Genomic DNA, 14,874 nt, shown 5'->3' with positions numbered 1-14,874 from the left:
GGACTTTCATTGTGGCTACTTTTTAAAAGGGATATGTGCCCTAAAACACATCAATCAGAACTGACAGTCTTTTAAAGTTAAAGACTCTAACATATTTATAAAAGCAAACATGGAAATTGGACGATATTGTTATCATACGGCACTCAAAAACTAGTACTGAACACAAAAACTTGCACGCATCCTTCCTCTCTATAGGTATCATCATCAGTAATTTCTTTGGCCTTAAATGCTTATTTAAATACAGATGTTCAGAACACTAAAAAACACATTTAAAACATTTAAAAAGTTAAAAAAAAATGTTGGGTTACAATAAATCTAATAAAAATCACTATACAGTCTTAAAAAACCAAAATTACAATATTAAAGTCCAGATATTCTGTATCCTATTATACAAAAAAATTAATATACTCTGACGTACATCCATTTAAATATGTTTTCATCTTTTAAAAAAATATATTCCCAGTCCCGTTTTTCCAATAGGACAGGGCACTGATGATACTTAAAGATTACCTCCTACCACCACCTTTTTAAAAAATAAAGGGGCTTTGATTCATATTGGAGATCTGGGGAAGGGAAAACTAAGGTGGTAAAATGAAAAAAGTCAAACTATTTCCACCCCCCCCCCAATTTTTTTCAGATGTTTAAAATGTGGTAAAATAAAGACTCAGAAGAAAAATTTTAGATATATTTAGATTTCATATTATATTCATTTGGAAAAAAATAGAAGAGCAAGGAAAACAATTAGATGGAAAAGAGAAAAAGATTCCAAGGTATCAAAGAAGAAGGGAGTAAGTTCCAAAGCATAAATGAAAGGAGACTCATTATAGCCTTAGCTCATGGACCAAGAGACTATCAGCTTTGTGCATCTCAACGGTCAATTCTGATTAATCACAATTTTAAGTTCTTTAACTGTTACTTAGACAACAAGATTTATTTCAAAATGGAATAGCAGGGGGAAAAACGGGGATAGCAGACATCCAGGGGGAGAAATTCTTGAGAGAATATTATATTAATAACAAAAATAAAGTTCTCAGATCAAATATAGCTCAAGACCATATCCAATACTTGGTGATTAATTTACTCATCCCTTCCATAGAGAATTATCAATTATTTTTAAATGACACCTTATTTTTAAAAAATTATCTTGAATTAAAAATAGGATACATGGTAATCAATACTTCTGAAAGAGAAATGAGAGAATGGACACCAAAGAACATGACAATTCCAAAAAAGGTAGGTATGACTCACTGGACTGGAAAACAATCTTAATTTAAAAAGCTACTATATCAAGTACAAGGTAATTCTTCCTTTAATATTTCCTATCATAGAAGCAGATTATTTAGTGCATCAAAAGATTCTAGAAAAGGAGTTCCTTTCTAAGTCAAAAGAAAATTTCCTTATCCAAAACTTGATACTCCTCAGAAGTCAAGAGGTAAACGTACTTGGTACAAGAATGAGGTTGGTTCTGTCAAAACTGCACCTTTAGTGTTTTGTTCTAAAATACTATAGTCCCTGATATGAAAACGCAATCAAGTTAGGATTCACTGTTAACAAAGGCAGGGTACAGCACTCTAGGTATCTACACGCCTAAAAGAACAAAGACATGACACATGGCTCATTTTGTCTCACTCTGGTGGCCTTCCATTACCAAATATCCATTGGCTCCCTTCCATGACATCTGCTTAATAGCCATTTGAGTTCTCCTTGAATTCTAGAATGCCTAAACTCCAGATTCCCAGTGATTCTAGGTTTTAGCTCTATTGGACTCTTCCAGAGTCCTAAAGGGAGCAGCCAGTTATCATACACACTCTAAGCCTGGTAGTGAAGGTTATCCTTCATGAATGCCAGTCCTTTTACAGCAGGTGTCACTATGTAACCTTCATGGGTGGTGTGGGAAGAGTAACTGCGGGCCATCTAGAAGTTTACAATCCTGGGAGGGAAAACTGGAGAGTGATCTGCCTGAATCAAACATGAAAATATGCCATAAAGTTTCTTTTTTGAATTTTGACTTAATTAGGTCCACTTTCATTAGACAAAAAGGGGAAGAAGTCCTTGGAATTTGAAACAATAACTATATTTGAATCAAGAATATATGAAATTATATTAAAAATGAAATGGTTCTGAAAAATGTCGCTCTAGTCCCCTCAATGTCCTCGGTTTTCCATAGAAAGGAATGAAAAAGAATTCAGTAATTTTTTTATACATACTTCAAAGTTTCTCTTACATTTTTAAATTTCAAAGCAACACAGAAACCAATGGAACTTTGTGTAACTGATCAAAATTTGAAGAAATGATTCACATGTACACACCCCAGAATCCTGCACGATGGATACAGCATAATGTTAACTACTATATAATGTAAGCTACAAACAAAAGCTGAGGGCTAAATTGAAGAAGAGAGTCCTATAGGTGTCTGACTTAGTCATTTCTGCAGACATGGGTACCACATGAAAATGTGAACAAAAAAGAATAAACCAAGCTCCCAGGTCTCACTCTTGAGGGTGGGGTGACAATTCCAAGCAGATATCTGGAACTGTAGTCAAATGTCAGGATGAGTCATTCCACTCTTTAACATATTTTACTTACTCTGGTCAGCATAGTTTTTGGCCTTGAGTTCAAGTTGTCTTGTTTGAGATTCTAAAGATTCCACTCTGGTCTGTAAATCCTTTTTTTCCTGTTCTTGAGAGTCTTCAAATTCAATGAATTTCTAATAAAGAAGAAAAATACATTATTTTCATTAGATAAATGAAAAATTTTTAACATTATAAACCCCTGTGTTTCTTGGTATCAAGAATCACAACTTGGCATTAACCACTCAAGAAGATCTCAGAATCATGAACTTAGGTTGATTTTTAGTTTCTCTATAAAAATTAAGGTTTACGGGACTTCTCTGGGGGTCCAGTGGTTGAGACTCCGTGCTTCCATTGCAGGGGACACGGGTTCGATCCCTGGTCAAGAGAACTAAGATCCCAAATGCCGCACAGCACAGCCAAAAAATTAAAAAAAAAAAAAAAAAAGTAATAATTAAGGTTTAAAATCTCCAAATATAGAAGGGAAAAGATGACAAAATAATATTTATGAAAGTGTCTCCACTTCATTATAACAGGCATTCCAAAGAAAATACATAGAGATTGGTTCAAGATGGTGGAGTAGAAGGACATGCTCTCACTCCCTCTCACAAGAACACCACAATCACAACTAACTGCTGGACAATCATCGACAGGAAGACACTGGAACTCACCAAAACAGATGCCCCACATCCAAAGACAAAGGAGAAGCCACAGTGAGACGGTAGGAGGGGCGCAATCGCAGTAAAATCAAATCCCATAACTTCTGGGTGGGTGACTCACAGACTGGAGAACACTTATACCACAGAAGTCCACTGGAGTGGAGGTTCTGAGCCCCACGTCAGGCTTCCCAACTTGGGGGTCCGGCAACGGGAGGAGGAATTCCTAGAGAAACAGACTTTGAAGCCTAGTGGGAACTGATTGCAGGACTTCGACAGGACTGGGGGAAACAGAGACTCCACTCTTGGAGGGCACACACAAAGTAGTGTGTGCATCGAGACCCAGGGGAAGGAGCAGTGACCCCAGGGGAGACTGAACCAGACCTACCTGCTAGTGTTGGAGGGTCTCCTGCAGAGGCGGGGGCTGGCTGTGTGTCACCGTGAGGACAAGGACACTGGCAGCAGAAGTTCTGGGAAGTACTTCTTGGCGTAAGCCCTCCCAGAGTCTGCCCTTAGCCCCACCAAAGAGCCCGGGTATGCTCCAGTGTTGGGTCGCCTCAGGCCAAGCAACCAACAAGGAGGGAACCCAGCCCCACCCATCAGCAAACAAGTGGATTAAAGTTTTACTGAGCTCTGCCCATCAAAGCAACAGCCAGCTCTACCCACCACCACTCCCTCCCATCAGGAAACTTGCACAAGCCTCTTAGATAGCCTCATCCACTAGAGGGCAGACAGCAGAAGCAAGAAGAACTACAATCCTGCAGCCTGTGGAACAAAAACCACATTCACAGAAAGGTAGACAAGATGAAAAGGCAGAGGGCTATGTACCAGATGAAGGAACAAGATAAAACCCCAGAAAAACAACTAAATGAAGTGGAGATAGGCAACCTTCCAGAAAAAGAATTCAGAATAATGATAGTAAAGATGATCCAGGACCTTAGAAAATGAATGAAGGCAAAGATCAAGAAGATGCAAGAAATGTTTAACAAAGATCTAGAAGAACTAAAGAACAAACAAGCAGAGATGAACAACACAATAACTGAAACGAAAAATACACTAGAAGGAATCAATAGCAGAATAACTGAGGCAGAAGAACGGATAAGTGACCTGGAAGACAGAATGATGGAATTCACTGCTGCGGAACAGAATAAAGAAAAAAGAATGAAAAGAAATGAAGACAGCCTAAGAGACCTCTGGGACAACATTAAACGCAACAACATTCGCATTATAGGGGTCCCAGAAGGAGGAGAGAGAGAAAGGACCCAAGAAAATATTTGAAGAGATTATAGTCGAAAACTTCCCTAACATGGGAAAGGAAATAGCCACCCAGGAAATAGTCCAGGAAGTGCAGAGAGACCCATACAGGACAAACCCAAGGAGAAACACGTCGAGACACATAGTAATCAAATTGGCAAAAATTAAAGGCAAAGAAAAATTACTGAAACCAGCAAGGGAAAAACGACAAATAACATAAAGGGAACTCCCATAAGGTTAACAGCTGATTTCTCAGCACTCTACAAGCCAGAAGGGAGTGGCATGATATACTTAAAGTGATGAAAGGGAAGAAACTACAACCAAGATTACTGTACCAGGCAAGGATCTCATTCAGATTTGATGGAGAAATCAAAAGCTTTACAGACAAGCAAAAGCTAAGAGAATTCAGCACCACCAAACCAGCTCTACAACAAATGCTAAAGGAACTTCTCTAAGTGGGAAACACAGGAGAAGAAAAGGACCTACAAAAACAAACCCAAAACAATTAAGAAAATGGTAATAGGAACATACATATCGATAATTACCTTAAATGTGAATGGATTAAATGCTCCAGCCAAAAGACACAGGCTGGCTGAATGGATACAAAAATAAGACCCATATATATGCTGTCTACAAGAGACCCATTTCAGACCTAGGGGCACATTCAGACTGAAACTGAGGGGATGGAAAAAGATATTCCATGCAAATGGAAATAAAAAGAAAGCTGGAGTAGCAATACTCATATCAGATAAAATAGACTTTAAAATAAAGAATGTTACAAGAGACAAGGAAGGACACTACATAATGATCAAGGGATCAATCCAGGAAGAAGATATAACAATTATAAATATATATGCACCCAACACAGGAGCCACCTCAATATATAAGGCAACTGCTAACGACTCTAAAAGAGGAAATCGACAATAACACAATAATAGTGGGGGACTTTTAACACCTCACTAACACCATTGGACAGATCACCCAAACAGAAAATTAATAAGGAAACACAAGCTTTAAATGACACAATAGACCAGATACATTTAATTGATATTTATAGGACATTCCATCCAAAAAGAGCAGACTACACTTTCTTCTCAAGTGTGCATGGGACATTCTCCAGGATAGATCATATCTTGGGTCACAAATCAAGCCTCAGTAAATTTTAAAAAATTGAAATCATATCAAGCATCTTTTCTGACCACAACGCTACGAGATTAGAAATGAATTATAGGGAAAAAAACGTAAAAAACACAAACACATGGAGGCTAAACAATACGTTACTAAATAACCAAGAGATCACTGAGGAAATCAAAGACGAAATCAAAAAATACCTAGAGACAAATGACAATGAAAACATGATGATCCAAAATCTATGGGATGCAGCAAAAGCAGTTCTAAGAGGGAAGTTTATAGCTATACAAGCCTACCTCACAAAACAAGAAACATCTCAAATAAACAATCTAACGTTATATCTAAAGGAACTAGAGAAAGAAGAACAAACAAAACCCAAAGTTAGAAGGAAAGAAATCATAAAGATCAGAGCAGATATAAATGAAATAGAAACAAAGAAAAGAACAGCAAAGATCAATAAAACTAAAAGCTGGTTCTTTGAGAAGATAAACAAACTTGATAAACCATTAGCCAGACTCAACAAGAAAAAGAGGGAGTGGACTCAAATCAATAAAATTAGAAATGAAAACGGAGAAGTTACAATGGACACCGCAGAAATACAAGCATCCTAAGAGACTACTACAAGCAACTCTATGCCAATAAAGTGTACAACCTGGAAGAAATGGACAAATTCTTAGAAAGGTATAACCTTCCAAGACTGCACCAAGAAGAAAAAGAAAATATGAACAGACCAATCACAAGTAATGAAATTGAAACTGTGATTTAAAATCTTCCAAGAAACAAAAGTCCAGGACCAGATGGCTCCACAAGTGAATTCCATCAAACATTTAGAGAAGAGCTAACACCCATCCTTCTCAAACTCTTCCAAAAAATTACGGAGGAGGGAACACTCCCAAACTCATTCTATGAGGCCACCATCACCCTGATACCAAAACCAGACAAAGATACTACAAAAAAAGAAAATTACAGAGCAATATCACTGATGAATATAGATGCAAAAATCCTTAACAAAACACTAGCAAACAGAATCCAGCAACACATTAAAAGGATCACACACCATGATCAAGTGGGATTTATCCCAGGGATGCAGGGATTCTTCAACATATGCAAATCAATCAATGTGATACACCATATTAACAAACTGAAGAAGAAAAACCATGTGATCATCTCAATAGATGCAGAAAAAGCTTTCAACAAAATTCAACACCCATTTATGATAAAACCTCTCCAGAAAGTGGGCATAGAGGGAACCTACCTCAACATAATACAGGCCATATATGACAAATCCACAGCAAACATCATTCTCAATGGTGAAAAACTGAAAGCATTTCCTCTAAAATCAGGAAAAAGAGAAGGATGTCCACTCTCGCCACTATTATTCAACATAGTTTTGGAAGTCCTAGCCATGGCACTCAGAGAAGAAAAGGGAATAAAAGAAATACAAGTTGGAAAACTTGAAGTAAAACTGTCACTGTTTGCAGATGACATGATACTATACATAGAGAATCCTGAAGATGCCACCAGAAAACTACTAGAGCTAATCAATGAATTTGGTAAAGTTGCAGGATACAAAATTAATGCACAGGGCTTCCCTGGTGGCGCAGTGGTTGAGAGTCCGCCTGCCGATGCAGGGGACATGGGTTCGTGCCCCGGTCCGGGAAGATCCCACATGCCGTGGAACGGCTGGGCCCGTGAGCCATGGCTGCTGAGCCTGCGCGTCCGGAGCCTGTGCTCCACAATGGGAGAGGCCACAACAGTGAGAGGCCCGCATACCATAAAAAAAAAAAAAATTAATGCACAGAAATCTTTTGCGTTCCTATACACTAATGATGAAAAATCTGAAAGAGAAATTAAGGAAACACTCCCATTTACCATTGCAACAAAAGAATAAAATACCTAGGAATAAACCTACCTAGGGAGACAAAAGACCTGTATGCAGAAAACTATAAAACACTGATAAAAGAAATTAAAGAGGATACCAACAGATGGAGAAATATACCATGTTCTCGGATTGGAAGAATCAATATTGTGAAAATGACTATACTACCCAAAGCAATCTACAGATTCACTGCAATCCCTATCAAATTACCAATGGCATTTTTCACAGAACTAGAACAAAAAATCTTAAAGTTTGTATGGAGACACAAAAGACCCCGAATAGCCAAAGCAGTCTTGAGGGAGAAAAACGGAGCTGGAAGAATCAGACTCCCTGACTTCAGACTATACTACAAAGCTACAGTAATCAAGACAATATGGTACTGGCACAAAAACAGAAATATATATCAATGGAACAGGATAGAAAGCCCAGAGATAAACCCATGCACCTATGGTCAACTAATCTATGACAAGGAGGCAAGCATATACAATGGAGAAAAGACAGTCTCTTCAATAAGTGGTGCTGGGAAAACTGGACAGCTACATGTAAAAGAATGAAATTAGAACACTCCCTAACACCATACACAAAAATAAACTCAAAATGGATTAGAGACCTAAATGTAAGACCGGACACTATAAAACTCTTAGAGGAAAACAAAGGAAGAACACTCTTTGACATAAATCACAGCAAGATCCTTTTTGACCCACCTCCTAGAATAATGGAAATAAAAACAAAAATAAACAAATGGGACCTAATGAAACTTAAAAGTTTTTGCAAAGCAAAGGAAACTACAAACAAGATGAAAAGACAACCCTCAGAATGGGAGAAAATATTTGCAAACAAATCAACGGACAAAGGATTAATCTCCAAAATATACAAAGAGCTCATGCAGCTCAATATTAAAAAAACAAACAACCCAATCAAAAAATGGGCAGAAGACCTAAAGAGACATTTCTCCAAAGAGGACATACAGATGGCCAAGAAGCACATGAAAAGCTGCTCAACATTACTAATTATTAGAGAAATGCAAATCAAAACTACAGTGAGGTTATCACCTCACACCAGTTAGAATGGGCATCATCAGAAAATCTATAAACAACAAATGCTGGAGAGGGTGTGGAGAAAAGGGAACCCTGCTGCACTGTTGGTGGGAATGTAAATTGGTACAGCCACTATGGAGAACAGTATGGAGGTTCCTTAAAAAACTAAAAACAGAATTACCATACGACCCAGCAATCCCACTACTGGGCATATACCCAGAGAAAACCATAATTCAAAAAGACACATGCACCCCAATGTTCATTGCAGCACTATTTACAATAGCCAGGTCATGGAAGCAACCTAAATGCCATCAACAGACGAATGGATAAAGACGATGTGGTACATATATGCAATGGAATATTACTCAGCCATAAAAAGCAACGAAATTGGGTCATTTGTTGAGACGTGGATGGATCTAGAGACTGTCATACAGAGTGAAGTAAGTCAGAAAGAGAAAAACAAATATCGTATATTAACACATATATGTGGAAGCTATTAAAATGGTACAGGTGAACCAGTTTGCAGGGCAGAAATAGAGACACAGATATAGAGAACAAAAGTATGGACACCAAGCAGGGAAAGCAGCAGAGGGGTGGGGGAGTAGTGTGATTAATTGGGAGACTGGGATTGACATGTATACACTGAGGTGTGTAAAATGGATGACTAATAAGAACCTGCTCTATAAAAAAATAAATTAAATTTTTAAAAAAGCGGAATTACTGTGTTAAAAAAAATACACATACCTACTCCAAATATATAAATCCTTTAACTTAACTAGTACACTTACATATTCATCTGAGTTCAATACATAATTTTTTACATAATTTTGTATATAATATGTAAAAGAGAAAACTAAAGGATGGAATATCAATAAATATATTTAAACGATTATTTGATTAGTGCACAGTCTTCTAAATTACCTGAACCATGTGCTAGAAATATCTCCACCAGTCAAATTTAATTTATTAAAATCATTCTCATCATGGAGAGATTATCAATAAATCTCAGTCTTCACCTTGTTTTTTAAATTGTTTTATCTGCATCACTTGACAACTGATCACTCGCTCCTCCTTAAAACTTTTTTTTCTCCCAGTTGGGTTTTTTCCTTGTTTTCCTTTCACTTTGCTGGCTGCTCCTTCTTGGTCTTTGTTTGTTCTTCCTCTTGTCCCCACCTTCTTAACACTGGCAAGCTCAGTCCCTGGACAACTCTTTCTCTTCATTGTTTATTCTTATTCCCTGTGATCTCATCCAGTTTCAAAACTTTAAATACTAAATGAATGCTGACAACCTCCAAATTTCTACCCCAGCCTCTAGCCCAGACCTGAATTCCAGATTTGTAATGTCCAGTTGCCTTCTGGACAACTCCATCTGAATGTCTAATAAGAACCTTAAACTTAATATGTCAAAGCCTGCTCCTCCTGGTCTCACCTAGCTCATTAAGTTACTGTGGTCAGTTGCTCAGGCCCAAAATTCTACTCATTCTCTAATACGTGATATCCAATTCAACAGCAGATCTGACCACTTTTCATCCTCTCCATCACCATCCTGGTCTGCGCCACCGTTATCTATTGCCTGGACTAGCGCAGTAGCAACAGCCTCCTAACCGGCCCCCTTACTTCCACCCTGTACCTCTACAATGCGTTTTCCGTACAGTAGTTAGGGTGACCCTCTTTAAACATCAGATCAGTGTACTCTTCTGCTTGAAATCCTCTGATTGCTTGCATTCTCCCGAAGTCCTTACCAGAGGCCCCCAGGATGAATACAATCTGTCATCTTCTTACTTCTTTGACATCATCTTCTACTACTCTCCCCCCAGATAGCCAAATGGCTTGCTCATCCTCACCTCCTTAACATCTTCGTTCAAATGTCAGCTTTTTACTAAGACTTTTTTTGCCCATGATATTTAAAACTGCAATATGTACTCCCTACTTCCCTTCCTGCTTTTTTTCTCTATTGCAGTTATCTTCATCTAACATACTATATACTTTAGTAATTTATCTTATTTATTATCTGCCTTGCCTCACTAGAATGTAGGTTCCATGAGGGCAGGGATTTGTTTTGCTTGCTGTTGTTATTCCCAGTGCAAAGAATGATGATGGCACATAGCAGGTGCTCAAATATTTGTTAAACAAATGAATACATAAATGAAAAAACTTTCACAGTAAAAAAACTAAGATCCATAGAGAAAACTGTATAATTCACAAATAAACTTAGATATCACTAAATACACTCTAGTTTTAATACGACATTTGCTGTCTATTACCTACTTTATCTGTCCTGAAACTTTTCAGTCACTGTAGTGGACATTGTTTTTTGTCTTGTACACACTGTCTTCCTTTGAGGAACTTCTCCCCAGTTTCATGCGAAATCTATTCAGTCCATGCATTTCGATTCGTGAGGACTCCATCTCCCTACGGGTGGGCATATGACCTGAACCAGACTGATCAGAGTCCTCTCTGGGACATTTGCCAGTTTTTAGGAAGAATACAACCTCTCTTCCTCTGGAATCCCAAACTCTTAAGAATCTAGCAGGCTTAAGCTGCAGAGGGACATCCTTTTCAACAGGTGGAAGGAGCATGCCTGAAAACAAAGCCAATGTTAAAGGAAAACAACAAGGGGGAAAAACCCTAATTAAAGATACCATTTGAGTTCCTAGATTCAATATTTCCTGAGGCTGGCATTTCCCAATTGTTTTATTTTTTCAGTGACATAAACCAATAAATTCTATATTATATAAGCTTGAGTTGGTTTCTATCACAAGAAACTAAAAGCATCCTAATATATTCAGCTACTTTCCCTCAAGAACCATTTTATTTTCTCATTTTATTAGCCAATATTTTCCTTATCTTTGAAGCCTGAAACCTCCAACATCTGTAACACTGGTTCTTAATCATTTGGAGTTCCACAGACTGATTTGGGAATTTGATATATCCATGAACCATGTTTCCCCAGAAGAAATGCCCTCACCTAACCCAAATTCTACCTATTTTTCTCAGAGGCTCAGAGACCGTTTAAGCCCTTCCACAAATCCCACATTTAGCACCCCTGCCCTTTTCTGTGAAAATATTCCATATTTGTCATTGTTTATTTTTTGTAGAATATTAATCTAAAAATGATTACATAAAGAAGGAGTAAAGATTATAGTAAATGTAAGAAAAGAGGTAAACTTGACAAATCATTCATTCACTCAAGAAATGACTACTTTAAAAAGGGGAGGGGTGGAATTCCCTGGCGGTCCAGTGGTTAAGACTCCACGCTACCACTGTAGGGGGCGCGGGTTCGATCCCTGGTCGGAGAACTAAGATCTTGTATGCCACGTGGCGCAGCGGGAAAAAAAAAAAGAAAGAAACGACTACTTACTTAAACTACTTACTATGTGCCAGGCACATGGAATATGACTGTGAGTATCATACTATCCCTGCCTTCCAAGGGTGCTCACTGGCTACAAATTGAATGCAGGCAGATGATACAAAGGTTACATTGAACAGAAAAGCAGCATTATGTAACAGGATGTTGCTGATGAAGTCTGAGTAAGTTATTTCAACATTTTACCTGGGGACAGAAGCAAAGACTAAGAATTAATAAGAAAATGTAATTATTTTTTTGCCTGCTTTGAAAATGATGCTCCCTTGGCTAACGGAACTGCCATATCTGGGCAAATAACCAGAAAGTCTTATTTCAGGGTTGTGTGCTATAGATAAAATGTTGTTTTAAAGAACATACAGCACCATAAAAAGAAACGAAATTGAGCTATTTGTAACGAGGTGGATGGACCTAGAGTCTGTCATACAGGGTGAAGTAAGTCAGAAAGAGAAAGACAAATACCATATGCTAACACATATATATGGAATTTAAGGAAAAAAATGTCATGAAAAACCTAGGGGTAAGACAGGAATAAAGACACAGATCTACTAGAGAGTGGACTTGAGGATATGGGGAGGGGGAAGGGTAAGCTGTGACAAAGTGAGAGAGTGGCATGGACGTATATACACTACCAAACGTAAAATAGATAGCTAGTGGGAAGCAGCCGCATAGCACAGGGAGATCAGCTCGGTGCTTTGTGACCACCTAGAGGGGTGGGATAGGGAGGGCGGGAGGGAGGGAGACGCAAGAGGGAAGAGATATGGGAACATATGTATAACTGATTCACTTTGTTATAAAGCAAAAGCTAACACACCACTGTAAAGCAATTATACTCCAATAAAGATGTAAAAAAAAAAAGAACATACAGCAGATGTTTACCAAGTAACACCTAAAATGCTGTGCTATTTAACTCCTAACAAAACTTTTACCCCTAACAGATTGGTGGTTGCCAGGGGCAGGGAGTGGAGGTAGAGGATATGGATGAAGGTGATCAAAAAGGGTACAAACTTCCACTTACAAGTCCTGGTGATATAACGCACAGCATGGTTACTATAGTTAAAAATACTACTGTATTGTATATTTGAAGGTTGCTAAGAGTCGATTTTTTTTTAAGTTCTCACCACACGCACAAAAAGTATGTGAAGTGATGGCAATGTGTTAACTTTTTGTGGTAATCATTTTGCAACATATACCTTTACCAAATCATTACGTTGTACACTTTAAACTTACACAATATGTCAATTATTTCTCCATAAAGCTAGTAAAAAATCCAACTTTACCACTATCCCGCCTTTTCAGAACTCCTTTCTGAATGACAGAAGAAATATCGTCACAGACACACAGCTTCATTTCTTAGCGACCCAGTTTGGCTGCACAAGGGCATGAATAATCCAAAACTATTTAGCAGTCACTATTATATGCTTACTCTTCAAGCCGACCTACACCTAGATGGTTCAAGCTTCAGCTTTTTTCACATTTTATTACTTAAAGTAAATATCACCTTAAGTAAACAGAGCAAAAAGAAGAGAGATTTTTTTTTCCCCCCAAAATGATGTGAGCGTTTTTTGGACTGGCAGGGTTATTTAACTTCAAATGGAAATCTCTTGTTTCTGCAGTTTCCCTTCACAGGAAATGACTGGAAATAATGAAAATATTCCAAAGCAAATACATAATCCCAGGCCTCTCCTTCAAGCAAATTAAAACAGATAAACTTAGAGACTTCAAAATGAACTGTTTCTCTCAAGGGTATATATGTTTTTTCCTTTCTTATTCTAAACAGTGGATCTTAAGCTTTTTGGAATCATGAACTGCTTTGAGAATCTTATGAATATAGACCTTTCCCCAAGAAAATAAATATATGAAGCAGGGAATTCCCTGGTGGTCCAGTGGTTAAGAATCCGCCTTCCAATGCAAGGGACACGGGTTCGATCCCTGGTCAGGGAACTAAGATCCCACATGCCTCGGGGCAACTAAGCCCACGCGCTGCAACGAAGATCCTCACAGCCAAAAATAAATAAATAAATGTGAAGAATTACAAAGTATTAAAAAATATATATGAAGCAAACTAGTCATTCAATTTCAGTGCATCTTCAAGCTCTATAAGAAATCAAGAATGATTTTCCCCATTTATAAAAATTATAAATGTTGATTGTTGATTTTTAAAAATGTTTTTAAATTTCTCTCTTGAAAAATCCCATTTTGTTTGTTTATTTGGAGGAGGTGGGCTGCACCACGCAGCTTGCAGGATCTCAGTTCCCCCACCAGGGACTGAACCCGGGCCACGGCAGTGGAAGTGCCGAATCCTAACCACTAGACCACCAGGGAACTCCAGAAAATCCCAATTTTAAATGTGTATTAAATCTTGTTTGGAAATGTACAGCTGCCGCCTTCATTTAAAATGCTAATCACTATTGCATAACAAAAATAAATATGCCTTAGTTCTGATAAGGTATGTTAATAAATCACGCAGGGCACCGAAAGCCTGGTAGGATAAACACTTTTTTTAAAAATATTTATTTATTTATTTATTTATTTTATTTATATTTTTGGCTGCATCGGGTCTTCATTGCAGCATGCAGGGCAGGATGTTTTAGGTGCAGCGCACAGGCTCTTCATTGCAGCACGAGGGCTTCCCTCTAGTTGTGGCGCACAGGTTTTCTTCTCTAGTTGTGGCATGTGGGCTCTGTAGTTTGTGGCACTCGGGCTCAGTAGTTGTGGCGCGCAGGCCCAGTTGCCCCGCGGCATGTGGGATCTTAGTTCCCCGACCAGGGATCGAACCCGCGTCCCCCGCACCAGAAGGCAGATTCTTCACCACTGGACCACCAGGGAAGTCCTGATAAACACTTCTTAACAGCCTTCAAAGAGTAATCAAGAAAAAGTAACAAATGATTGAAATTATCTAAACTGTCATCCAAGAAACATATCTGTCAAACAGGCTAGTTTTTAGCAACTGTTTTGTGAAATATCCCTGATAACACAGATA

The 14,874-nt window shown here is 38.2% G+C and overlaps 1 protein-coding gene across 14 annotated transcripts in view; it reads right to left on the bottom strand.

The window, feature by feature from the left end:
• SPAG9 (sperm associated antigen 9) overlaps positions 1–14,874 on the bottom strand; it is a 149,097-nt gene that overhangs the window by 99,865 nt on the left and 34,358 nt on the right. For 12 of the 14 annotated variants that reach the window (XM_089901077.1, XM_089901080.1, XM_089901082.1 and 9 more), the window contains exon 2: positions 2,587–2,707. In XM_089901077.1, coding sequence (XP_089757203.1) covers positions 2,587–2,707 — 121 coding nt within the window. The other 2 variants (XM_089901087.1, XM_089901083.1) reach the window with 2 other exon arrangements.

This window comes from Delphinapterus leucas, chromosome 19, assembly GCF_059928025.1.
Source record: "Delphinapterus leucas isolate spDelLeu-1000000601 "Yukka" chromosome 19, BTC_Dleu_Yukka2, whole genome shotgun sequence".
NCBI lineage: Eukaryota > Metazoa > Chordata > Mammalia > Artiodactyla > Monodontidae > Delphinapterus > Delphinapterus leucas.
Note: the sequence above shows the minus strand (reverse complement) of the source record. Positions and strands in the feature narration are given on the sequence as shown.